The 25854-nt window shown below is 39.9% G+C and overlaps 1 protein-coding gene across 3 annotated transcripts in view; it reads right to left on the bottom strand.

Moving 5' to 3' along the window:
* SHROOM2 (shroom family member 2) overlaps positions 1 to 25854 on the bottom strand; it is a 125441-nt gene that overhangs the window by 67040 nt on the left and 32547 nt on the right. For all 3 annotated transcript variants that reach the window (XM_075720642.1, XM_075720648.1, XM_075720635.1), the window contains exon 2: positions 6485 to 6636. In XM_075720642.1, coding sequence (XP_075576757.1) covers positions 6485 to 6636 — 152 coding nt within the window. The remainder of the gene's footprint in view (positions 1 to 6484; positions 6637 to 25854) is intronic.

Below are 25854 nucleotides of genomic sequence, written 5' to 3' on the forward strand. Positions count from 1 at the left end.
ACCCCACCAAAAAGAGAGCTGGCATGGGAAACATCCAAACACCTGGGTAGTATTGCTCGGGTCATGGTGATGGGAACATGGATTCGCACTGTTTCCATGTCAGTGAAGTGACTGCACCAACAGTTAGGCAACCAGGGGAAATGGTCCTCATCGGGGCTCCTCCAAGGTATAATTTGTTGAAAATATAAATGAAAGTGTGCGCTCCTCCTTTTGTCCTGTCCATTCCTTCCATCAGTAGCGCAGGATCACACAACTGAAGGCGGAGAAGGAGGAGCGCAGCCGAGGCCCAGCCAGCCCCGGGTTTGCTCACGGAGGAGGCATAGGGCATGCCTGAGCCGGAGGGGAGCTCCACACCAGCTGGCCTCCTCTACGGAACCCTGCCAAGCACCCACAGAGGGGCTTATTTGACCATTGCTCCATTAAGCACTCCTTCATGAAGAGATCCTGCTGGGATTGCTAGGCACTCCTTAAAACACCGGACATTCACCCTGAGGGCTCCTGAACCAGGCCTGTAGGTGCTGTGCAATTCGCACAGCACGCTACGTTTGTGCTTATCTGGTTCCTGCCGTTCCTCCATGAGCCATGGTAGCTCACTAGCAGCACCAAAGGAGAGAAATAGAGGCCCTGCCCTGGTGATGCCCTGTCACACATCCCGACATAGATGGCTTGCTCCTCTCTCCATCACAAGACCTGGCTAGGAGCCGGGGCTGGTGGACACCCTATCTGGCACATATTTAAAACTGGCCACCCTGCTTTGTACAGAAGAGTGGGGCCTACAGCAATGCACTGACCCATTTCTCAGTGAATTTGCAAAATGGGAATTTAACAGCCCAGCCCCTCTACCAACTGCAGCCACACAGAAATGTTCCAGCCCTCAACTTGAAAGCTGTGTGCATCTGTTATAAAAACCCACTCGCAAAGTGTGCGTACCGAAGATCTGCACGGGCACATGCTGTCCCACGCCCACATCAATTCCAGGAAACATGGCTAGCAAGGGGCTATCACACCTGCCTACTTCTTACAGCAATGGTACATGCAACAGCAATGGTACGTGCATGCAGATACAGCCGTGGAAAGCCCTACTGCAGTTTCCTACCTATTTCCAAAGTCTGGCTGAAAACACAAGCATTTAAAAAAAAAAAAAAAAAACAAAACAAAACCCAAAAAGAAACCCAAACCAACTGTTCTTGGTCAGTCAAGGCCAAGGTCAATCTTTAAAAAGGAAGAATTATGGCTACTGGGCAACAAAAGAGAAATCACTGCTATTTGTTCTGTTGTAACAAACCCTAGTTCCAGAAGCAATGGAATCAAATTCGATGCCAAAAGAGATTTTACTCCTACTCAACAGCGGTTCTCCGCAAATGCATTTGGTTTATTGAGCAATATTTAACCATAACAGTGGACTAAATATGTATACTTGCATAAAATGTGCAAAACTGCACGTATTTTTCTACTTCATTCCTATACTAACTATTTTGCTATCTACAAAACCAGAACTATCAAGTGGTGACACACAGGTAAGAGGCAGAATTCACAGTCCTCCATCCGCATCTTGTAATTGTACAGAAACCACAAATCCCTCATCTTCCCAAGCCATCTCACAAATTGATATTGCCAAGTTTGACAGTACTCCTGCAGCCACAAGGAGCTACGAGGTGCACAGCTAGCTGCTCCACAAGTCATAAATGGGTAAGACTAGATCCCCTGGTAAGTTACACAAAACCCACTACAGAAAGGTCACTGGTGGTGTTGAGCATGTTTCCACTCAGAACATGACAAAATCTCTGTGATCTCGCATCTGAACACTGTAAATCACTGTTGGATTTTTATTCCCGGATTTCTGCTCAGCTCTCAGGTCTCTGCAACAGTACTGTACAATCCTGGAGCCCTCAGAACATTCATTAAAAACTCTCCTTCTGCTGTGTTTCAATCAAATGGCTGTCTGTCTTCATGAAGTGCCATGCAAATAAAGATTACCCTAACTTTCCATGTCTAGGTGTTTATAGTCCACATATTGTGACATTCACTTCCCTTATTAGGATTTTGCATGGTAAATTTCAGCGTTCAGACTATGCTTCTGATGGCAAGTGCACTTGCTCTCGCTCTCTTGCCCTCCATTGTAACAAGGGACTCCTCAGCATTGCAAAACCAGCTTGTACTTTCACCACATAAAGGCACCAAGACAAAATGCTATATAAAGGAAAAGAAAACACTCCCGCTCACACGCGTATGCAATGTGGCCAGAACTACTCCAGAACTTCAAGGCTTGTTCTCAGGCACTGGCAGTACCTGCAGAGCTGGTCAAGTTAAACTGAAAGTCCAGCTTCCCGTCACCCACAGACCCTGAGGAAAAGAAGTCCATAGCTACTCCATCCCTTTTCCCACTTGCTTCCACTGCCACTAATAGACAATTCAAGCAGCCAACAGGACAACCCTACATAACTCCTTAGGGTGGCTCCCAAAGGCCATGTAATCCCACCCTCCCCTTAACATTACTAAACCAAAATGGAAGCATCACCTATGCGCCAATTTTTAACAGTTTAATGTGTCTCATGAATTCACAGTGAAAAATTATTCCAGGCTTTCATGGATTTGTGGTATATGCTTATGTCTAGCATGTGCAAAGGAATCATATTTATATTTATAAATTATATTTAATATTTATATTTAATAACTGGAAGGGAATTTAAGTCACAAGTACATGCAGTATACAGTCAAACTACACAGAATATGGCAACCACCTCAGTTTCAACACTCAGAACAATTTTACATGTGTATATATAGACATGCACACATCTTTTCCAAAACAAGAGAAATTCACATACAATTCCTGTAGGAAATGTCCTAAGCACACTTTCCTTTCCATTTTCCTAAGAAAGGAATCTACTCAAGAAATGACTCAGTACTACACTGAAAAGCTATCACGTAATTAAGATATCTTGTTTTGACAAATCCACTTGAGAAAACAACATAAAGCCTCCTGAGTCCTCTTTTAATCCAAGACCAAAAGTACACCGCACTTGTTCAACCGTCAATATATGTAAGCTACTTAAACATCATATTTGTTTTTGAGCCAGTTGCACAGTCCTGCTTTGGTTTAGACCACAACTATGCAATGGTTTAAAAAAATACAGCAAAGCATGTATGCTGATAGCCAGCACATTCATGCTGAGTATTTGGTACTGCAGGCACTTTTATTTAGAGACCAATGTTATTTTCCCTATGCAAGTCAAGCATCAGATTCTTTGAAACTAGAGGGTAAAAATAATTTTGTGGAAGCCAAAAGCTACCACTGGTGAGCAACACCAGCCCCTTGAGAAACTTTTGCCACAGTCACAAGTTAATTATTGTGAATGAAACATGTTACTCACTATGGCAAAGCTTTTTCACTCGGTCTTGGCTGCAGGAACATTAGACTTCCAAACTGAAAATAGCATGCCCTCCTGCTTCCCAGGTACAAAAATAGTAAGATCAATATAAGATCAGGATGTGGCATTACTGCATGAAGGAGTGATCTGTATGGACAAATGGACACGCTTCTTAGCAGTGACAAATTAAACCTGATTTTTCTGGCTTAATTCTACTGACATGAATAGGAAGGAGGTTCTCTACTTTCCAGAAGAATTTTGTTTAAAAGTACTTTTTCCACATCATGATAGTTTTTAAACGTTAGCTTTTCACTTCTGGATCAGTGTAGAAATAGATACCACAAACAAACCCTAGGGAAAAAAGTTTTCAACACAAAATCTAGATCTTGGCTTCCCAAGCTAACTCTCACAGATAGCAAGGACAAACATGATTAATACAAAGGTTCTTTCAACCTTCAGGACTGGGCTATTGAACTTCAAACCATTTGTCTATTTTGTGCTTCAGATTATCACGCTGACACCCACAGGAAATAAAATATTAAATCAACTCTATAGAGAAGCACCACAGTGCTAGACAAAGGACACAGGGCAAGCAGACAAAAAGATGCTATGACGACTTGCAGATCAATACTTCATCTTATATGTAACTCAGTGAAAGGGAATTGTGGGACTATCCCCAATCTCCCCAGAGAACAGTAAGGGTGGATCTAAAGAAGACTGAAATAGTCTAAAAATCCTAAGGCAACCATTTCAAGATTGCTGTAATTAATTAAAGTGCAGACTGCCTCTGAAAGTGGCAGTCCTATCCAGCTGAAAACCTACTTGCCCAAGTAATTTTGCAGTCAGATCAGTCCCCTGATCCAATTCAATCCAGACCTGCAGGAGTGCTCATACAAAGACTAAACAACTGGTTTGCTTAAAGACAGGACTGTTTAAAGCAGTCATAAAAATTCAGCCTAAGATTTAGGGCAAACAGAACAAAACAATACTGTTGTTCAAACCGTAACTTCTGGAAGAAAGCATGCAACAAGGCTTTTTATAAAACCTGCATCATTTGAACTTCCAACAGGAGAAGAAAAGCGTATTTCAGCACACAGACAGCAGTGCATGAGAACAAGTTGGCCAAGAATAAAATGAGACTGGGTGTTAAAAGGTTTCTGACCGTGAAAGGACTGATGTCCTAAGGCAACTTTCCAAGAGAAAGAGCAAAGTTGAAAAAACACAGACAAAAACCCTAGCTGGCTTCATTCAGTAACTTTTATGAAATTTTATCTAATATTATACAGGCTTGTCAATGACCCAAAAGGCTCTTGCCTCTTTTGGGAGCTATGTAAATCTTCTTGAATTTAAGACAAAAGTGTTTTCCCTAACAACAGCTACTATTTCAGCCTCTTGGCTAGAGCAGCGAGGTTGCTTTTGCCCATTGCACATGTGCTAGGGAAGGAAAAAGAGGAGGGATGAGAAAGGACTGATGAAAATCCATCCGCTTTGCACAAAACTGCACGCAGGCATGCATAGCAATGGGGCTCTGTTGCCCACAGAGAATGGCCACAAATCCCCAGCAGCAAACCAGTGCTTGATTAGCCATATGAAAGTTCTCCAAAATCACATGCGTGGAGTGAAAAGCTTGTTAATGACAAGAATGGCAGGGCTCTGTCTCTTATGAGGGTATTTCAGCATCAAACTTTCTGCCACTTCCAAAGATAGATCAGAATTCACAGATTCTGAGCAAGGTACTGTCATGAAACTGAAAAGCACCACGGAAGAGGGAATCTTTCCACTTGGTCTGAAGCTTTTCATAGTAATTAAGACTTGCTGTCTTGGCAGATTCTTCAATGTCTACAAAACTTCTCAGCCCTGAAGTTCTCCCTTTCTGTGACAAAAACAGCTGATGCAACCTCCGCTAGCAGAAGTGCTTTTACTGGAATAGTCAGTGCAAGCTGAAACTGCTAAACTTCAACATGATTTATAATAGTACTAAATGCATTCTATTTTGCATTTATTAGCTGCAGTGCTACAAAAAGTTTGGGAGAGCTTCTGGAAGTAGCTATTGGTGAGGATATAAAGTATGACCTGTGAAAGATCCAGGTTCCCATAATTCCTTCTGTCAAAAACACTTTCTTAAACCAAAGGTGAAAAGCATGCTTTTGTACCTCTCTTACCTGTCAGTGCTATTTCACAAAAGATAGTCCTCAGTTAAGACAGTCTCAAACAGTGGTTATATTTACAGACTGTCAAACCCCAATTCTCAGCATTTTCAGTGTTGCAACAAAATTCTTTTTTGATTCTAACAAAGACACCGAAAATTATCTCATGAAAGACTGGTTGGCATAATTTGATAAAAGTAATTAATTAGAAAGTTCTGATTCATCAGAGTAGGAAATTAACAAGAAAGATTTTGTTGTTCAAATTTCCTGGTTTTAATTTTTTTCAGAAGTTACAAGGTTTAACCTACTTTAACATCTTTTCACTTTTGTCAAAATTATTTTATGAAACTTATTTTTTATTCAAGTTAGTAAAAAAAGTGCAAACTTAAAAGTCATAAGCCAAAATGACAAAACAAAAAGTTTCCATACCATGGTGTTTTGATAAACTGTTTCAGTTTTTCCCCTCCACTAATAACTAACTGAAAGTACTCTTTACCTAAACCACCTAAGAAATGCTCGAGACCTCAAATATTCTCACAAAGTGGGAAAACACTTTTCCAAAAGCTTCCCATGTAACCTGTTCCTCACAGACCAACTGGCCTGCACAGCAAACACACTAAAAAGCATTCCCTGTGTCTGCAAACCAAAGGCAGGGAAGCAGGGCAGGATGCACAGCTTGCTTCAGGCCCCCCACTTCAGGAGGACAGAAAGGAACAGTCTCAACTCGTCACATCACAACAGCATTCACAGAATATATTGCCTCAGTTTTTGCTCTGATCAACAGGCTACCTCTCCCCACATCTTCATCCATAAGGACTCTGTGTTCAAGAAGGAGGTAACACCGCACAATATGCACATTAATAGCACTGAATGAACATCATTATCTTGCCAAGTCTTGGCAAATTTTGTTGCCCAGTAGCTTATAGCCTGGAACACATTTGGTTTTCCAGCTGAACGACACAAGCTTACCTTTTTACGACAAGCTTCAGCGTTTTGTGTGAACCTTTCACCAGACAGATTGCTTCTTGTCGGAAACCAGAGAGGCCCACATCATTGATGCCAACAATTTCATCCCCAGCCAGTAACTTGTCCACAGCTGCAGCTTTGCTCCCATCTTCAATCTGAAGAAAAAGCATTATCAAATGGTAGAATTATTCAGGTTGCACAGTGACACCTTTAATATAAGTTAATGAGCTTTCAATATTGGCTTCATACAATAATACAGTAATTAAATGGTTACAATGATTTTTAAAAATACCTTTAAAAACACAATAAAGAGAGTAATGATATGGAGACAATCAGAACAGGAAAGAAATGGAAGGGCGGAAATCTGAGAAAACCAGAAAGCTCGATGGAAATTTGGGAGTCAAAAGCATCTGTGATCTTGAGCTCCATTCAATACAGGACAGGGAATCATACTTGCAAATAGAGCTTTGCGCAGGCATCTTAAAATCTGGTTCTCTAGAGAAGTTAACCAATAATATTAACCATATAGTCAATAACATTAACCACAGAGTCAACTCCAAAAATATGGCATGCTATGAAACCCCAAAATATGGCATAACAAGCTGGTCTGGAAAATAAAGTGATTTTCATCAGGCACATAACAGTAATATGAGAATTTACAATCCATACAGCTAACTAACAGCTCTGGGTAGAAGAAGAGATAATGGTCTGAGATCCAAGGAAGAAAAACAACATGTCACACTGCCGAAGAATACAGCAATACTAAGAGAAATTCTCTGGAAGATTATTTTGATGCCACAGGCATCTCTTGCATGCACCGATTTTTTGCACAACTATTCGTAACACCTGGTAAAACACGTACAAGATAAATTAAAGCGTCAGTTTTTGGCAATTGCCACCCTGATGTACGAAACCAACCCATTACGAGTTACCCATTTTTAAAATTTAAAACAAATCCCAAAAGCTTGATCAGCCAGACTAGCAAGTAGCAACAGTTTGAACTGATTTCAAATATAGCTGTAGGTGTTGAACACTTTGCAATTCAGGCCCTCGGCTTTCTCAGTTTCTTCCCATCCTTTGCTGTCGACGCAGCCTCCGGCTTCTCAGTTGCTTGGGCTCATGATCCACGCATTTAATTTTATTCTCCCTCACTTGCTCACAAACCATATCTCACCTCATCTTGTAGATTTGACACTTTGTCTTCAAAGCAAAGACTTTGATTTATGTCTTCATCATATTGTACCTTGACTACAGTATCTCCAAGTCCCACATTATTAAATGCCAGTGAACCTACAAAGAAGAAATCCTTGTAATTGCCCCAACTGCAGAAAGCTTCATAAAGAACTGCCATCTTCTGAGGCACCAAAGTCAATCAACAGTGAGATAAATCCAGACAAAACTTAACTTCATGAATTCTGAAGCTCACAGCACAGGTTTTAGGGACACGCTAGCAACCAAAGTATAAATTAAATAACTTAATAAAATAAAGCAATATCTCTTGATGAAAGTATATTAGGATGATCTCATACACCCCAGCAATCTCATTGCAGGCACATAAAAGCTCTCTTTATGCGAGTTTAGGATAAATGTTCTTAAAAATCTTCAGACCTGTAAATCTAAGCCCAAAAGAATGCCGTACAAAATGCTTAGTCTTATACCCCATTCTAAAATGCTCATTATTAACACTAATGAAAAAAATTAAAGAACTTAGTAAAAACACTGATAATTAAAGCCAGAGCAAGTTTCTACATCCCAATACACCTAGTTCTCAAGCTGTGACCTGCCTCTGACCTGTGCTTGCATATCCTCTGAACATCAAGAATTTACCAGAATACCATATTATCTCTGCAAATCTTCAGTAAAGTTGAAAATAAGGGGGCAGCAGTGGAAATCACTTATATGCAAGGGAAGATTCCAGTTCAGAGATGTCAAATACAGAGTGGCTGCCATACAACGGACCCTGAAGTCAGGCAGAGCTGTAACAAAAGAGGAGGCAGCTGGGGACCCGTGAATCTTCACAACTCTTTCAAGTGTTCAGATGCATTTCTGGGCTACTACTAAATAAACTGCATTTGGAGGTCTGAAGCCCAGTAGGTCAGAAAAGCAGCGCAAAACAGTTAATGAAAGTCAGAGTTGAATCACTTCAGCGAGAAGGTCAAACAGAGGTTTTTTTTAAAAAAAAAAAAAAAAAAAAAAAAAAAAAAAAAAAGAAGAGGAGGGAAAATACCTTGTAGGAGGACCCATTTTAAACTCCAAAATATAGATGCCAACCAGTTGCGGCCCTTATGCCCTGAGCAAGGCACCAACTGAATGACAAGGGGTGAGAAGACCCTGGGCCCTGCCACCTGGGCCTGAAGACCTCAACAGGGTCTTTTTTTTTGTGTTTAAAAAGAAAAAAGGCAAACATCTGTCTCCTAGGGTTTCAAGGAATGTTCATTGTTCTCACAGTAAGTGTGTTTGTTTTTTCTTCAGGCTGGCAATGCACTGACGGCAGGGAGTATTCAGTTACCCCCTCTGCGTTCTCATTTCAGCAGGGAGACTACGCATTCCACGCAGTGCAAGCTTTCCAAAGAGACTTTGGCTGTCCAAAACAACATTAATAAAAAAAAAAACTTAAAAAAAAAAAAAAAAAGATTTTACAACATCAAAACCTAAGCACAAAGCTGAAGCTGTCTTCATGAAAACTAGAAATGGGTTTCTTTAATACCATGCCTCCAAGATTAGCTGCAGCGAGGGAGAATAAAAACTACATATCCATTCACAGTAAGTCTCCCCAAGCTGAACAAATTTAAACATAAACCTCTCATACTCACATCCCCAAATGGCTGCATGAATGCAATTCCACTTGACAATGCACCTTTAAGTGGAAATAGGAAAGTTAGCTAGACAGGAGAAACACAATTTCTTCAGTTACACTAGAAGTCCTTTTAATCATAATGACTGGGGGGGCGGAACATCTAAAGAAACACAGCCAAAAAAATCCATGAGGAAAAGACCTCTTCAAAAATATGGCCTTACTAACCTACCTCCTCTGCTCAAACTTGGACAGCACCATACACTCCAGCCTCTCCTTCAGGTTTTCTCTGTTTACTAGTCTTAAGATGAATTCTTTCAAGAACAGTCAACAAGAAGAGATCTGCCTCAGTCCCTGTCAGCGGGCAGATGTGACTGGATGTAACCCTGAACCCCTCTGCTCAATCTGGAGTACTTGCAGGAACTGAACATCCATAAAGTATATATCTTAACATTTTTATAGCAATAGCAGGAAACAAAATACACATACAAGAAAAACAATCAACACCTTATTTTCTTATAAATAACAGACATAAGCCTTCAAAAAACAGGTATAGTTACACTGCCTATCTTGGATGAGTAAAGAGTTCTAGAAATGCCCTCAAACCATGCTTTTGATATGTATTAAAAAAAATCATACCCCTCTTACTATGCTAAATTCACAAGAGTAAACACCACGACTTCCTATCCTTAGCAGAGATGTTGATAGTGCTACCAAAAAAAGTGTTTTCAAAAGGAGATGAAAAGGATGTTTGTTGACGAAAAGCATCTGTTTAGACAGTCTCCAGCTCTCACCCTGCTGTCCCTGATGACCTCCCTATTAGCAAGAGCAAAGGCAAACTTTGGGACCCATGCGTCAGGGAGAATTGGAATCACAGACTTCTGCCGGCATAACGGTATCCACATTAATTGTCGTATCTTCCCAAATTTTTTTTTGTTTGTAAAATACGATGTCCACAAAACAGGAAGAGACACTGATACAAGATGCGGATGTAGATAACAGGATAAAAAAAAATGAGATTCAAAAAACAACACACGTGTAACTTTGCTATGTGAAATTCTTCCTGTGAAAAGGAGAAAGAGACTTGAAATGGGGGAAGACCCGAGCCGTGGAGGAAAGTCTAACAGCTATACACACAGACACATTCAAAGGACACGTACAGGCCTATTTCCACTGTTGGTAATACACACGAAAATGAAAATAATGGCCTACATTTACAGCTTTAAAATGCTGCAGTGTTGATGGGGAGCACCACTTCTAGAATGTGACCCCTTCACTTCTGTGTTTATCAGGTCTGACGCTTGACTTAAAATACCCGCATTCCTCTATAGGCACCTGTATAAACAAGCAGGAGACAGGTTGGGGAAATGCCGTGTCACACAAGAGATCTAGTTTTGTTTACAATGACGGCAGTTTCTTGTCCATGCTCTCTTTGGACAGGGTGGGAGACGGGATGGAAACCGAAACTCAGAGACAAACACGGGAAAAAACAGCACCATTTATCAGTATTCTGCTATCGGCCGTGATAAACTATTTTATCATAATTCACTTCTCGTACAGCCAAGAAGTGATTCTGTGGTTGTTTGTCTTATGAGCATCTAATACCGATTTTTTTCCAAAAAACTAACAATCTTTGTATGAGATCTTCAGAACAAGTAAAATGTAGGAAGTGTTAATTATTTTGATTTGCACAGAGTTAAACAAAGGAGAAATACCTTTACAGTTCAAGCCTGGCATTTGTGTAACGCAAGTTGATTGTGTGAATCAACACAGAAGTAACAGAACTGACCTAACTCCAGCTATACGTTCTGCAAATGCAGCCTGGAGTGGCAAGGGCTGCATTCACCAGTGAGACTCATGGGTCAAACTGCGGCAGGATAAAACAGGGGTGTGAACTGCAACAGGACCAAACTGGTCCAAAGAGAATGGGTGTGTATATGTAAGGCATCTCGCACAGGCATGCATGCACTAGAAGCTGGGCAAGGCTAACGTATTTGATTTTACATTCTTTAACATCCTTTCTCTCCCACTTCTGATTTAGTACTTGGACATGATGGAGACTGTTGGAAGGCAGGGAACTATCTATCCCCCTTTTACAGATGGGCTCAGAAGCATATACGGAAACAAGGCCCAAAATGATGCAGGATGTCTGCAGCAAAGCAAGGGATTCCACACAAACCTTCAAGTCGCTGGAGGGTACTTGTAACCCCGAACCACCGCTCCCCACAGACCGTGGGCTCAACAACCGGCATTAACCACCCAACAAGAACTTTAAGGAACACCATACAAAGAAAAGAAAGCCTAACTACGTGCTACCAACTTGCAAAATCTGGACCTATGCAGTACTATCCAGTACTATTAACTTGGCAATTGCTGCACTTTGATCAGGCAGGTAAGTGTCTGCTGCATTTGGTGACGCTACCTTAACACAGAAGCCAGAACTTTCCTTTTGCCTGATATCACCATTTCACACCCCACCAGCCATTGCCCATACGTGCTCTTCCCCAGATTATGTTTAAACATCACAGCAAACAGCACTAAATTTTAGGAATGGTTAGTCCAGGGCAATGTATATCCCTAACAGCAGTTTCTTTCTTCCCTAGACCCGAGGGCAATGGCTCACGGTCGCTGTCACAGAAACCTGCCTTGGCCAGCTGCTCTTCAAAGTGTCCCCATCGCGCCGCGCAGACGGCGAGCTGGCAGGAGCCCTGCCTTCTGTCAACAGGTGGTTCTTAAAAATCAATTTGGAAACCTTTTTTCCAAAGGGTAGAGTTCAGTAACAGGACACAGTCTATCAAAGCCCTTTCTAATTACTCTTTATTGGGTGTATTTAAACATTTAGATATCTGCCCAAGCAATCTTCTGGTTTGGGTTGGTTTTTTGTTTTAAAAAAAGCATCGTATTTTGAAAAGCTGTCACTTGGTACAGTTCTTTAAGTATTTATTACATTTTTATAATTGTGTCCACTCCACTGTTTTGATTAAGGGCTTGCTGTCACTTCCACTAGAACAGGCCATTTTTGTGGGGGATTTATTACAGCTGTAAAAACTGACTCCAGGCTGAAACCTAACTTCAGAGTTCCTCAAACCAGAAGTGTTTAAAATGTAAGGTAAAACACCCACCATTTCCCTTTTTAAAAATAAATACATATACATAAACTGATTAATACTTTATTCCAACCTGCATTCAAAACAATACCTACCATTAGCCTGTGAGAAGACCTTTCTGATGATAAATCATCAGTTACTATTTAAGAGGATGGTGTTGTTACATCTTAGTCTATTTAAATTACAGGGCCATTATGAGCTCTGCAAATTGAGGACCAATTAAAGTATTTGAAGTTAAAAAATTAATGAATCTTTGCCCCAAGAATCTAATGATAACAATTTCCAGATTAAAAGTATCAGGAAGAGAGAATTCACGTAGATTTGTTGGTTTTAAAAACTGAACAACAGATGTTTATTTTTAAAGGTTTTTTTCAAAGTGATTCCATTGTTTCAGCAATAGAAGATGGAAACATTTCATCACCGCTGAACACTTGTACTAGAATTAAAAAAACAATAAACTAAAACCCACCTTGTTGCTTTGAAAGCATAGAGATAATGTATCAGGAAAAGGAAGGTGGGGCTGCTTAGTGTCAGGGATGGTTTTTTTGCTATTAGTACCAAAGCTTTGCTAGACACATTTTACAGCTTCTAAATAAAATTTGCTTTTTCCAACTCAGTGAGATTTACCACAACAGCATTTAGAAGCATATCCAGGACTTTTCCGCCCACACAACCCACACCAGCAGGCTTGCGCATATTCTACCTCCACAGAGCAACTAAAGAGGTACAAATTGTAGTCTTTGGGGGTCTTTCTATGCAAGAGCCCCTCCGGGGCAGCACAAGTCTGGCAGGGAAGCTTTCTAATCCTTACAGTCCTGACAACCCCAGGCTGGCACCCAGGCAAGAGCAAAGCAAAAATGGACCCAGCTTACCTAGAGTAAGAATAAGGCCAAGACAAGAGTGGAAAAGATGGAGATGCTGGAAGCAGGGGCGGTGGAAGAAGCCTGCTGTCATTGCTGATCCTGAACCTGGAGAATCCCAGTCCCATTCCTCCCTCACACCCATGTAACACTTGCAAAGGATAGCTCAAGTTTTGATTTTTTCTAGCACCTCATCAACATCTAGACACCCTCCTACTGCTGTTATTTAGTACAGCATCAGTCCAGACAAGCTGTACACGTCTTACTCAAGAATCACTGAGAAGTAACTCCCATTTATTTCAGCCAAGAGTTTGGTTTTGCATTTTACAGAAGCTAACAGCATCCAACCCAGAGGAACCCATCTGAACTCATGGGTATCTTACACTGGTCTTAAACATACCTTCCTATCTTTTTTCCAGAATGACAAAATAACCTGTATAAGAAAGGAGCACATACCTGTGCTATGAAAAAAAAAAATAGCCAGATGGCCAAGAGAACTTCTTTCTCTATATGCAGTTTACTTATTCTAACAAACCTTCTACCAGAAAAGTCTGAAAGGGTTACCTTATCCGTATTTACTTGTGCAAGTTTACTTATGGATGATTATATATATAGGCTGTTTATATACGTAATCTGTGCAGTTAACATTAAGCATTTTATAAAAAAAGGTCTACATTTTTGTACTTTCAGCTACTATGAACAATGATAAGAATGGTTAAAAAAGAGGTTATACATAGAAACAACTCACACTTTATCTTTTCAAACTGATAACAGGAACAGACTTCCAAGAGGAAAAATATGACCTGACAAAGTAATCTTTACAATCATAAGGTTCAAGGCTTTTTACTTTGCAACTACCAACACTTCCAATAAGGTTGGCTTATCTTTCTGCCTTCCTGTCCATCCCAGAAAAATGTCACAGCTTGCCAATGTGCCCTTGACAATAACACACTGAATGCAATCCAACAGCCTGTAAAACTGCTGCATAACTAGGGAAAGGGTAGGACTAACTGACAAATCAAAGAAAAAAAAAAATGGAGTGTGTCTGTATGGTCATGTAGGTACGGTTATGCATTAATTACAAAGGAAAAGTTCAGTTTCATCAACTTATAGTCTGTTTGTGAAGAACTTTGACACGCCTCAAAAGGAAGACATTGAAAGAACTAGTAGCAATAGAACACTTACTGAAAATAAATGTCACCTATTTCATTCAGTCAATCAATCTAAATGTAACGTTCTACATAAAATTTAAGTTACATCTATGCCTGTGTCTACAGACTGCTGTGGTTTCCAGAAAAAAGCAACACTTCTAGACACAGGTATCACTGATTAAGACCCAACAACAGAAAAAACTGCTTCATTGCCTGTTAGATTCAAAAAGCGCTGTGATGGGTCTGCCAGAAGCCACAGGAATTTTACAAACAGTGTTAGGTTTCTATTTAAATACCTTCTCTCAGCCCATTTTTAACAGAATACTTACCTTGACAAACTCATACCGTCATTGGGTTGTAGTCATGTTGGCTATTTGGGACCTTCCATTTTTGTCATAGCACAGATGCTCATTTTTCAGAGAGTGAGCAAGTATAACATTCCCCAATAATTCTTGTAAGAATATTCTTATCAACTCCTGAAAACTTGATTTTATCACAAACTTAAAAGTAATTTTTAATAGTTACTGCTGAAGTAGGTTCATTTAGGAACCTACTGCTATGCAGTGGAGTGAGCAGAACATAATGTTACACATCTAAGCAACAATCTAGCAGACATAAGCATTAATGACTTGCTCTCATAATAATTGATAGCAATTTCTGCAACAGGAGTTCCCCTTTGCAGTATTATTTAACTCTAAAGGAAAAAAAAGTCTCTCTAAGGTGCTGAATTTTAAAACACGTCTTATTTGTCGACTCCCTTACCCATTCATCTGCAAAGAAAACCAAAAAACCCCTTCAAAAGAAGGGTCAGGCTCCTCCTAAAATTTGAGGATTTTAAAATTTGACAACAGACTTTGTTCTTTTGCTCCCTGTTAAGAACTGATACTCAGGCTCACAGAGCACCCAAATTACAGACTGACGCCTTCCTTTGCCACCATCTTCCTCAACAATTCCAGTATTTAAAACCAAGTTCGAACAAGAAGATGCATTTATTCCTTCCTCCCCCAGTGTTAAAACAGGCAAAAAACCCTAAAGCTGTCTTAATTCATCATTATATAATTTATACAACCCCGTTTTCTGTAGGTACGAAGTACTTCAAACTGAATAGATGCAGATATTTGCTGCCACTCCACCAAACCCATGTTTCTGCTGTGCACTCTGCATGCAATTTCAATTCTCCTTTCTTAAAGCAATAAAAACTCGGAAGCTAGTGGGATGACCCTCAAAAAAACAAAAATGCATATTATTAGAGAAACAAAAAAGGTCTGGGTAACCTTGCCCTTAGTTTCTCCACTGTTCTTGTTTATCAGTGTCCCAGTAAAGGAAAAGAGTATCCCCCACTCCACTTTTGCCCAGAATTCAAATGTGAAAACATGAAGAAAGCAAACACTAAATACAGCATTCAATATATTTTTCTAGGGCAGGAACTGCAATGCAGTTGCTTCTAAAATTATCAAACAAGGTTCGCAAAGCAAGGTGCAGAAAGGACTACATGGCTTTTTCTGCCCAAGCTGTTCCACCTTGTCAATTCGCAGTATCTGAGCTGACTGGTACAGTCACACACCAGAGGGCTGCTCTTACAGAGACAGACTGCTAATAAAATCAGTGTAAATCTCTCATGATGCCACAGTAATAAAAACATGCCCATAAAAAGCCTACCAGTGTTTTTATGCAGCGTATTGACAAGATGAAATAGCACCCATCTACTTCCTAGGGCACATACTCATCTGAGCAGGGCATGAAACATTCATGTAGCTCGAATTAAACACCAACATGTTAAGTCTGTTCTGAATCAGGAACCTGAAAAAAGCAAAATCCAATTCTGTGGAGACACACTAATTTATAGCAATTTATACCCCTATGCATCATCCACATTATGGTATCTTGCCCTTTTCCCCCTAACCATCAATACTTTGTTGCCATATTTTTCAGATTAAAAAAACCCAACCAACCAACCAACCAAAAAAAAAAAAAACCAAACCAACTTTCTTAAAAGAAGAAATTTCCTTTTTTCTAAACAGACCTAGGTGTTCATAATTTCAGGTTCTTCATTTTGTGTAGTTGTTCCATATACCATTCCTTACTTAATGATGATTACTTAATACCATCATGGAACATTAGAAGAAATTCCTTCCTCATGAAAAATTCACCATAGGAATTAGATATGCAAGCATTTTGGCATCTCTGCAAGTTATCTTGCCACCTTTTCTCTGCTTCAGAGGTCTAATTCTTCCTAGGATTAATGACAGATAATCAACCAATAAGATAATTATACCGGGTCATGTAATTCATACTCACATGACAAAGGTTATTTTTTTCTTAAGAAATTATAGGATTGTGCTGTGAATTAGCAACTAATGCACTAAAATCACCGTGGATTAAAATAATGGAAATTAACACAAAACATACAAATAGGAGCTTCAAAAAGCTGCATTAATTTAGCAGTAAATTGTGATGTAGCACAGGAGAATTCTTATATTCTGAAATTAGAGTATGCTTACTACTCTAAATGGACATTTTCCAAATCGGCTTTCATACGTAGCTCTTTTTCAAAAGCTTCATTGTATAAGACATATTGCTGACATAATTAGCTCTAAGAGCAGGCACATTACTCCAAAGATTTAAAAAAAAAAGTTTTAAAGAAATATCATAGAATCATAGAATCGTTTAGGTTGGAAAAGACCCTTAAGATCATCCAGTCCAACCGTATCAAAACATTACACACTCAATTAGCTGCTTTTCCTGATTAAGAAGGTAAATATTTAATTATGACAAAACTACTCAGTTTGACAAACATCTGTATTTCTGTTTGGCAAGAAGTATCTGTAACATGTGGAGATGCACTTACTAAAAGACACATCCTGTTCATGCAGCACAAGTCACAACACCACCAAGCAGCACTTGCTCAAGTACGAGTGGAATTTCAGGGAAGAATGTTTGTACAATAATTCTTGCACAACAGGAGAAAATTTATAATTATTCTATTTTCCCACATTGGCGGTGCGACCACTATATATGCACATGTGCATGCCATCATATAGTATGGCTTATGTCTCCTATTGCTGCCTATGCTGGTGAATATGAACACTTCTCAGAAGCATGTACTCCAGCAGTATGCAACCATATTAATGACAAATTCATGTCTTAGCACACCAGTTTAGGATATCAGCGTTGCCAGGAGGCTGACTGTTCTAAAAAAAACGCACTGCACAAGAGATTTTGAACTTGCACATCTTGATAACTGACAGACTATTAAAGACTGCCTGTACTGATGTTCTGAAATGAGTCTGTAACACAGTTAAGGAAACTGAGTATTTTGTGGAACCCACAAGATACTGTCTGTATTATTTATGAACGTCATGAAACAGCTGTTTTCCGCTGAGACAAGGCAGGTCTTAAAAGCCTAACGCTGAAGTATGCAAGAGCTGGGAGCGGAGCAGTATTTTAACCCACTGTTTGTTAGTCCTGACAATTTCCCACAGGCATATTCTTATGACCGTCTTCAGAGAAAAGCAACAAGGTCTTTTGGGGAGCCTGCCCACTGTAGGCAGTATGTACATTCAAAACTTGCCTTTCATTCTCAAACCTGTCACCACAGCCTGCCTTCCCCCAAAAGCTTATTCTGAGCAGAGACCTGATTCGTCAAACGGTGAAGTACAAAGGATTCCCTAGACAAAAACCCTGAATTTTGTTTTATGCATAAGATCTATGCATGTAGGCTGAGATTCATTCACAAAGGAGGAGTATTTTTGTAAACACTGACTTGGAGGTTGAAATTTCAAAGTAAATCTTAAATTCATCCTGCAAAGGTCATTAGGTCACAAAGCATTACAGGACTTAGCTACATGCCAAGTTCAACAAAAACATCCATCATCACTAAAACCAGCAGAAAAACAATCTACTCTTCTGAATGATACTCAAATATTTAAACTGCATACTACATTACAACAGCTACATACTGCGAAATTTTGTTTGCACTGTATTTAAATTGTCTCTAAATTCAGTCATTTTTACACTCTAAATTGTAGGAAAACCTTTTCTTAGTATTTTATTTATGATGGTAAAAGAAAGTTGAAGGTTTAACTAAACCAGCAACAGGAAAGCCTTCTGCTTTCAAAATGAAATAGGCAGTATGTTTCTGCATCATTTGTTTTGGGGACAGAGGCTAACCATCCTTCTATAGAATGATTCAACATTTTGTGATTCAGGAAACTGGTATCTGGTGAAGATTCTATTATGCATCTAAGACTATGATCAGCATTATATCAGTTGCATCACAAACTCAATCATGAGGATGAAAACTTTTTTTTTTTTTAAATAAAAACTGTATTCACAGGCATGTTAATTCTAATAATACTTCGGTTTCTGAAAACGCCTGCTGCCTTTGCCTCACACCTGCCTTCATTCTGGATCACCGACCATTCAGGTTTAGACTTCACTGGTACACAGCTACCTGCAGGGCTGAACCATGTCACTTCCAGAAACCTGGGTGTCCTGGTTTTCGACTGGGATAGAGTTAATTTTCTTCCTAGTAGCTGGCATAGTGCTGTGTTTTGGAGTTAGTATAATAATGTTGATAACACACTGATGTTTTAGTTGTTGCTAAGTACTGCTTACACCAGTCAAGGACTTTTCAGCTTCCCATGCTCTGCCAGGTGCACAAGAAACTGGGAGGGGGCACAGCCAGGAGACTTGATCCAAACTGGCCAAAGGGCTATTCCATACCATATGATGTCATGCTCAGTATAGAAACTGGGGGGGTTGGTTGGGGAGCAGCGATCGCTGCTTGGGAACTGGCTGGTTATCAGTCAGCGGGTGGTGAGCAATTGCATTGTGCATCACTTATTTTGTATATTATCATTATTATTTTCCCTTCCTTTTCTGTCCTTATTAAACTGTCTTTATCTCAACCCACAAATATTACTTTTCTTTTCCCCCCGATTCTCTCCCCCATGCCACTGGGGAGGGGGGGAGTGAGCAAACAGCTGTGTGGTGTTTAGCTGCTTACTGGGTTTAAACCACAACACTGGGGAATGTCTTGAATTCTTAGGTAAATCCATCATCCAACTGGCTCCTTCTACCATTTCCCAGCTGAAGCTTAAAATCTATAGATCAAGCTTACTTCAGGCTGTGCATTACTCTGCAGCCTTTCCAACAAGGCAGTTCATTGCCTTCTTTTAGTTTAGAAATAACAGGCTGTTTCTCAAAATTTGGCTGAATGAATGCATTTTTACCCACCGGTAAATCCTTCCTGGGATTCCTCATTCATAGTTGCTTTAAGAATAAATGGGTGTACTTCAAGATGCTGAAAAAAAATTAATTGGAGAGAGTGGTACATTGCTGAGTGGTTCTCTCAGTAGTTATGCTGAGGACTGGGCTACAGCTGAATAGGTTAGGTTTTTAGGTGATGAAGTATCTCCCATCCTTTAAATGCTAATGATGCAGCAATACATTTTAACCTCAATTTATAAGGAGGGGGCTTTGGAAAAGACATTCTTTTAGCCAAACATCTGACAGATATGGCATATTCATAGAGAAGAGTGATTGCAGGTTTCTCTCCCTGCTGCCACTAGTATTTAGGGCTTTATGTTACTCGTTACTGACATAAATACTGGCAGCTGAAATCTGTACTGAAGACTGCTCACTCACCTCTCCTCCAAAAAGCATCCCAGTCATTGTTCACACAAAACTGAAGGAGGGTGGGGTGAGGGGAAGAAATAAAAAAAATTAAATTCCCTTTGTACTCTCACCGCAGCCCTACCCGTCCGGGATTCCTTCCACACGAGTGAGGAGCACCGCAACGTCCTAGCGTCCAGCCTGGTGGTTAGGGCAGGCTCCCAGCTGCAGGAGTTGTGGGTTCGAACCCTCCAGGCAGAGGAAGGAAGCGTCTCCCGCTTTCTGGACAGGCACCCCAACATTTGGATAGAACATAAAAGATAAGCAAGCACCACTTCACTGCTGCCTACTTTGGCTGAGTTTTAGAAGAAGAGTAATTAGTAGTTCCCAACTCAGAAAAAGGAAGGAAAAAAGAAAGGGGTGGGGAAAGAATAGGAGTTCACCCTAAACTTGTGGTTTGTAAATCCACTTTGCTACCGCAGCCCTGACTCTCCTCTTTGAGTGAAGCTGAGGGGGGGGGGGGGGGGCACATGGAATTCAGACTGTTTCTATGTTCAGATGTTCATGCTGGGATGTTTCTTTAAGTAGCACCTTGCTTGACAGGGAGGTTTCTGGATTACCTATTTGAAGCATGTAATTACTATAAACTGTACAGGGACTCTATGAGCTAAAAGTCAGACACTGTAATGACCAACTTGTAAGCCTCTAGATTTTTTTGTTTGGCCTAGCTATGCACCTGAAGACCAGTTAATGTATTTTTTAGTATTTGTCATCTCAGCTCCTGAAGATGAACCTTGCTAGTTTTGCTAAGAACTCTAATTCCCCTTTTAACGGGTAAAACAAATCATATACCTAAGAGCAGATTTGAAGCTTTTGCTTTTGTTTGTTCATTTTTAATATGAAAAGAGTATATTATTACTACAGATCAGCATTGAGGGCTGTTGAAAATAAGAACATATTGCAAGCCTCTTACTAAGCAGGTCAGTACAGAACCACGGGGTTTACTAGACAGTTATCCTTATGTCCTGCGTTGGTTTTAGTTTCTCCATCTCAAGAACAGCTAAGGACTACGAGAAGTATGAGTTCAGATAGTTTAGTTCCTCCTCTTAAGGTACATCTAGTGTTTCAGAAATGCAGGTCTGTACCTTCAAAGGCACTTTGGTGAGAGAAAAGCACTACACAGACACACCAGAAAGACATGCCAGCTATGTGAATTTGGAGGAAAGTTGCACCGGTGTTCTTGATTTTTGTTGTCTCTAGAGGTGCAGATGTGCCTTCTGGGAGTACATCCCAAAACTCACAGCTTCCCAGTAAGCTGAACAGTACTCTCCACTTCTAGCAAACTGTGGAGGAAAACACATTTGTTCTTTCCAAAATACAGGAAGGCAGAGACAGGCTAACAATAGTCCATTTAAGTCCATACCACACAGCAGACATTAGCAGCCACAGTGTTATGGCAATGCAGGCTGCAGTTGATACCTCTGGAGCCGCTCAGAAGGAAGAACTGCCACTTTTTATATCAGGGGGTTTCCAGAGCATGAGTAAAACTGAAGTGCAGGAAGTTAAATAACTGTGCAATAAAAGACCTAGAATTCCCATTTTGTTATTTGAGGAAAGCTGCATGGACTCCTCCTGTGTTCACATACATTATTTTCCAAGCTCTACGAAGTAACTGTAAGACAAGACATTTCATGAAACTCTCTCAAGTGCATGGGCATTACCAGTTAAAGGAAGCATGGTGTATCTACTAGACAGCACCTCTTATTTCCTTCATTTTCTAAGCCACTGGTTTATGTTTCTGTACAGAAAAAGCAGGAATTGTCTTATTCTGAAATATTATCTAGTTACATGAAGCTGGAGAGACTGGTTGGCTACACACAGGATTTTATAGTTCCAACAGATCCATAACAGTTATCAGCCACAGGTCTTTCCTTGTCTGGGCATCATCCAGTTTAAGTTTACAAATAACAACTCACTGCATTTTCCATGTGGTTATCCAAACCACAAGTTTGTTTTTGTCTTCTACTCATAGTTTTCTCATTACAAATACCAATCCTTCTCTCCTCCCTCCTTTACCAGTTATCTACTATAGTTATTATTTGCATGTCAAGACTGTTTCAAAATTTTAATTGACTTTCTGAAAGTACTATAGTTTTAGTACACGCTCTTTGAATTCTTCAGTTTTATTATTCATATTTTAGAACTTTTTCTGTACAGTGATTCTTCCATGAAGTTTAAAGGCTGTGATCCAGAGGAATATCCATATGCTATTTCTGAAATATTGTTGTACTTAATTTCATATTAGAGTAGCGTATTTCCTATTTATCAGTAAGGCACAATAGGCAAAGAACAGGCCTCTTAGTTGGATAGTTTAGTTATTAACAAAAGTGACTGAAGCACTTTTGGGGTCAAATATACAGCTATGTTGTATAGCAACTTACTAGGAATAAAAAAGAAAGACTCCAAATAGTCTATTCGTTCCACTTCAAAAGTTCACCCTCTCAGTCCTACCTGGCATAGCCAGTACAGTGTTGATTGCACTAAAGGCTACTAGTTTTCCCCACTCATGACTTCACTGTAGGCAAATCTCCAGAGGAATACAGGTAGCATAAACTCCACTACACATGCAAAGTTCTCTGCAGTGATCTTCTAGATGATACAGGACCAGACAGTCTGCTCCCACAGAGCCAGCAGTATCATCTGACATCAGAACTATAGCTCGCTATCTCAGTATCAATTTTCCAAGAGCTTAGCACAAAACAGTGAACAAACGTGTAAGTTAGTGTACTTAATGATGCTATGGTTGACTCACTAAAATGGCTGTAAAACGTACTTTAAGGAAGTTTCCTACAAACAGGAAACAGTTCAAAACTCAATAAAAATGCTTACTTCACACTAAATCCTAACATGCATTTTCCAGACTCTTGCAGAGAGCCTGTCAAAGACAAACAAGGAAAAATTGGACGAGTTTTAAAAATTGTGCTATTTAAAAAATGGTCTCATGATAAGGAACACAAGCTTCCTTCGCCTGATAGTGTTATTAACTGGTAATCCTATTCCTCTGTGCTGGCATTACATTTCACCTCAGCCTTTCACTCTTCCCTTTGCAAAAGGAAAACATTTTTTTCCTTCAGGATGATAATCTAGATTAGGAGGCAATACAAGCAGCTTGTTAATTATACACATGCACAAGGAGCCAACAGTTGCTCTGCTTGTCAAGAGGATTTAGAATATAAGCAGCACAGGGACATTTCAAAAACTCTGAGTCTCCTATCACAAGAGTAGAAGTAAAAGAGTGCAGCTCATTTACTGATAAAAAAAGTCTTACATAAGATTTATCAGCATATACTCAAATCCTGTACAAAAGAAAAATAATAGTCACATTTTAATCAACTTCAACACTGCAGATGTTTTCAATACAGCCAATGATACATTAAAAAAGCACCTTTAAGGCAACTCCATTTTGCAACATAATTTTCTAAGAACACAGTGGAAGAAGTTACTTTAACTCCAAAACCTCAACAGTCAGCCTCCTTTCACAGAGGAGCACTGTCCTTAACCTGCAAGGCCGAATGAGCTTTTTCCAAAGTAACAGCCATTTTCCAAATTAAAAAAGAGAGAGAAAAAAGAAAATGGGAAGAACAGAAAGCTAAATGAAAATACGCCCTTACAGAAACTCATTTGTGACATGGCTGCTTTTAATGCTGCCCTATTACCGAAGGGGAAAAAACAAAGGGTAATTCCATCAGCCGGTGTACGACAACTCACAGCAACCTCCTGGCACCGGACCAGAAAGCAAAGCCGAACCGGCCCCCGTGAGAGGCCGCGGCTCGGTCTGCCGGCCTCGCCGCACAGCGCACCTCCCTTCCAGAGCTGCCGCCTGCCTGCTCTCGGGAGAGACGGCTCCGAGCGGCCCCGAGCTTCCGTGGGCACGTAGGTGCAAAAAGATCTACGCGATGCCTTCATAAGCTGTGTTCTGATTTGTGCAAACGCGGTGCTGTACAGAAGGTCCCGAATGTGGCCTCATGCCCACTTGAAGGCTCTCGCGCAGTCATCCCACCGCAGCCATACCCGTTGTGAAACACGCAGGCTCTAACATCAGCAAATTACCGCGTAGAAAAGCTTAAGAACATTTGAAGTAGCAGTTTTGCCCTTTCACCCTAAAATAAATACCCTTCCCTTTTTACATTGGAGCAATATTCTGCATTATACTAAATATTATCTTCATATAACTAGCTCAAGTATAAATCGCATTGAAAAATTTACAGTATTGTGTTATTAGTAGGGTTGAAATATTTACAGCTTTGCCTAAGCCTATCAAATATGCAGCTTGTCTTTGAGGAAAAAAGTTACAGCATATAAAATTTGTGGTAGGGATTCTCTCTGTTGTTCTGTGGCTGACAAATTTATAATAGTTTGTACTAGGCTGTGCATTGTTTGCAAATGATTACATCCTAGAGGCTAAACAAACCGATACATGGAAGAGATGAAATACAGAACCACCCTACAGCCTTCAGAATCTGCCCGTCTGCTCGGTCAATAGCACGGAAGTGCAAAAGAATGCTTTAAGGAGCTTTCTAGAAAAAAACCACAGACAACATTTTTTGTGGCATGTGAAGACATGTAGCAAAGTATGAATCTTACTGTAGACCAATTTCACATAAGCAGTGTGCCAAGAAAAAAAATGATCCAAATCAATTAACTGGGAGAAGGAAAGAGCAAATAACCCCGTTAAGTGAGGTACAGTCTTCAGCAGTTGTTCTGTGGCTGAAGAGACAAAACACCTCTCTGTTAAATGGGCATACTGACAACATTTGAGAACATTAAGGAATTATTTTAGGGTAGTGTCTAAACATGCTGACATTTAACAAGTTTTCTTTTAGACTAATGGAAACTGCCACACAACACCAGTCATGTAAAGGTTCTTTTTTTTTTTTTTTTTTTTGAGGAAGTTGTACAGGTTGCACAAGACATGTACAAACACAATACTGCTATAGAAGATATATCAAGCTCTGTCCCACAGTACAGAATAACCACAAATACCAAATACCTATTGCTTTAATTGGCATGAAAGTGATATTGTGATATACTTACTATTTCTTTGTTGCATTGAGCAACAGCAAAACAGGATCCCTTTCAAAGTATTTAATGCTAGAGTACATTTCTATTAAATTCATAGATAGTCTGCCAAGATGCTGGGCAGGCAGAGTTGAGACAGAGCAAGCCCTAACCAGCTCATTTCTCTGGACTCAAGAAGAGTTTTAAGGGAATAAGGAGAATTTTAAGGGAATGCTTGCAGAATGACTAGGCTAGATAAGAAACTCCTCAGCTAACTTTGGCCAGCTGCCAAACTGAAATGGTTTAGCATAGTAGTCTGAATTTGGAAAGTGGTTAAAAAAAAAAAAGAGAAGTTATCTGGATCGTGACATTTAACATCTGACTTGTGGAAAAAAACTAAAGAAATGTCATTCTGTTAAATATTTTCACTTTTAAGACAGAATTTATTAACCAAGGAAAGAAGAGGACAAATAAAAGGGCTTGGACTCTCTAGCAGCATGCCTAAAGCTCAAGGTTAAAGTACAACTGACCCCACACAGAGCCATTTGAACATGTGCCAAATGCATGAAGTTAGGAAGTTTCATGCTCTGCTAAGGCAACTTTCACATCACTCATTGGCTTCATCTTGGATCAAAAGCACTAAAAGAAAAACTGTGCAGAGAATCTGATTACAGATGGCTTTTAACTGATGCTTTCTACTTAATCTCCTCTGGAATGCAAGGTCATAGCCCTCCTGTTTTTTAAAAGGGATCTATATACTACATGCACACTCAACTATTGTCACTGT

This window comes from Pelecanus crispus, chromosome 1, assembly GCF_030463565.1.
Source record: "Pelecanus crispus isolate bPelCri1 chromosome 1, bPelCri1.pri, whole genome shotgun sequence".
Classification (NCBI taxonomy): Eukaryota; Metazoa; Chordata; class Aves; order Pelecaniformes; family Pelecanidae; genus Pelecanus; species Pelecanus crispus.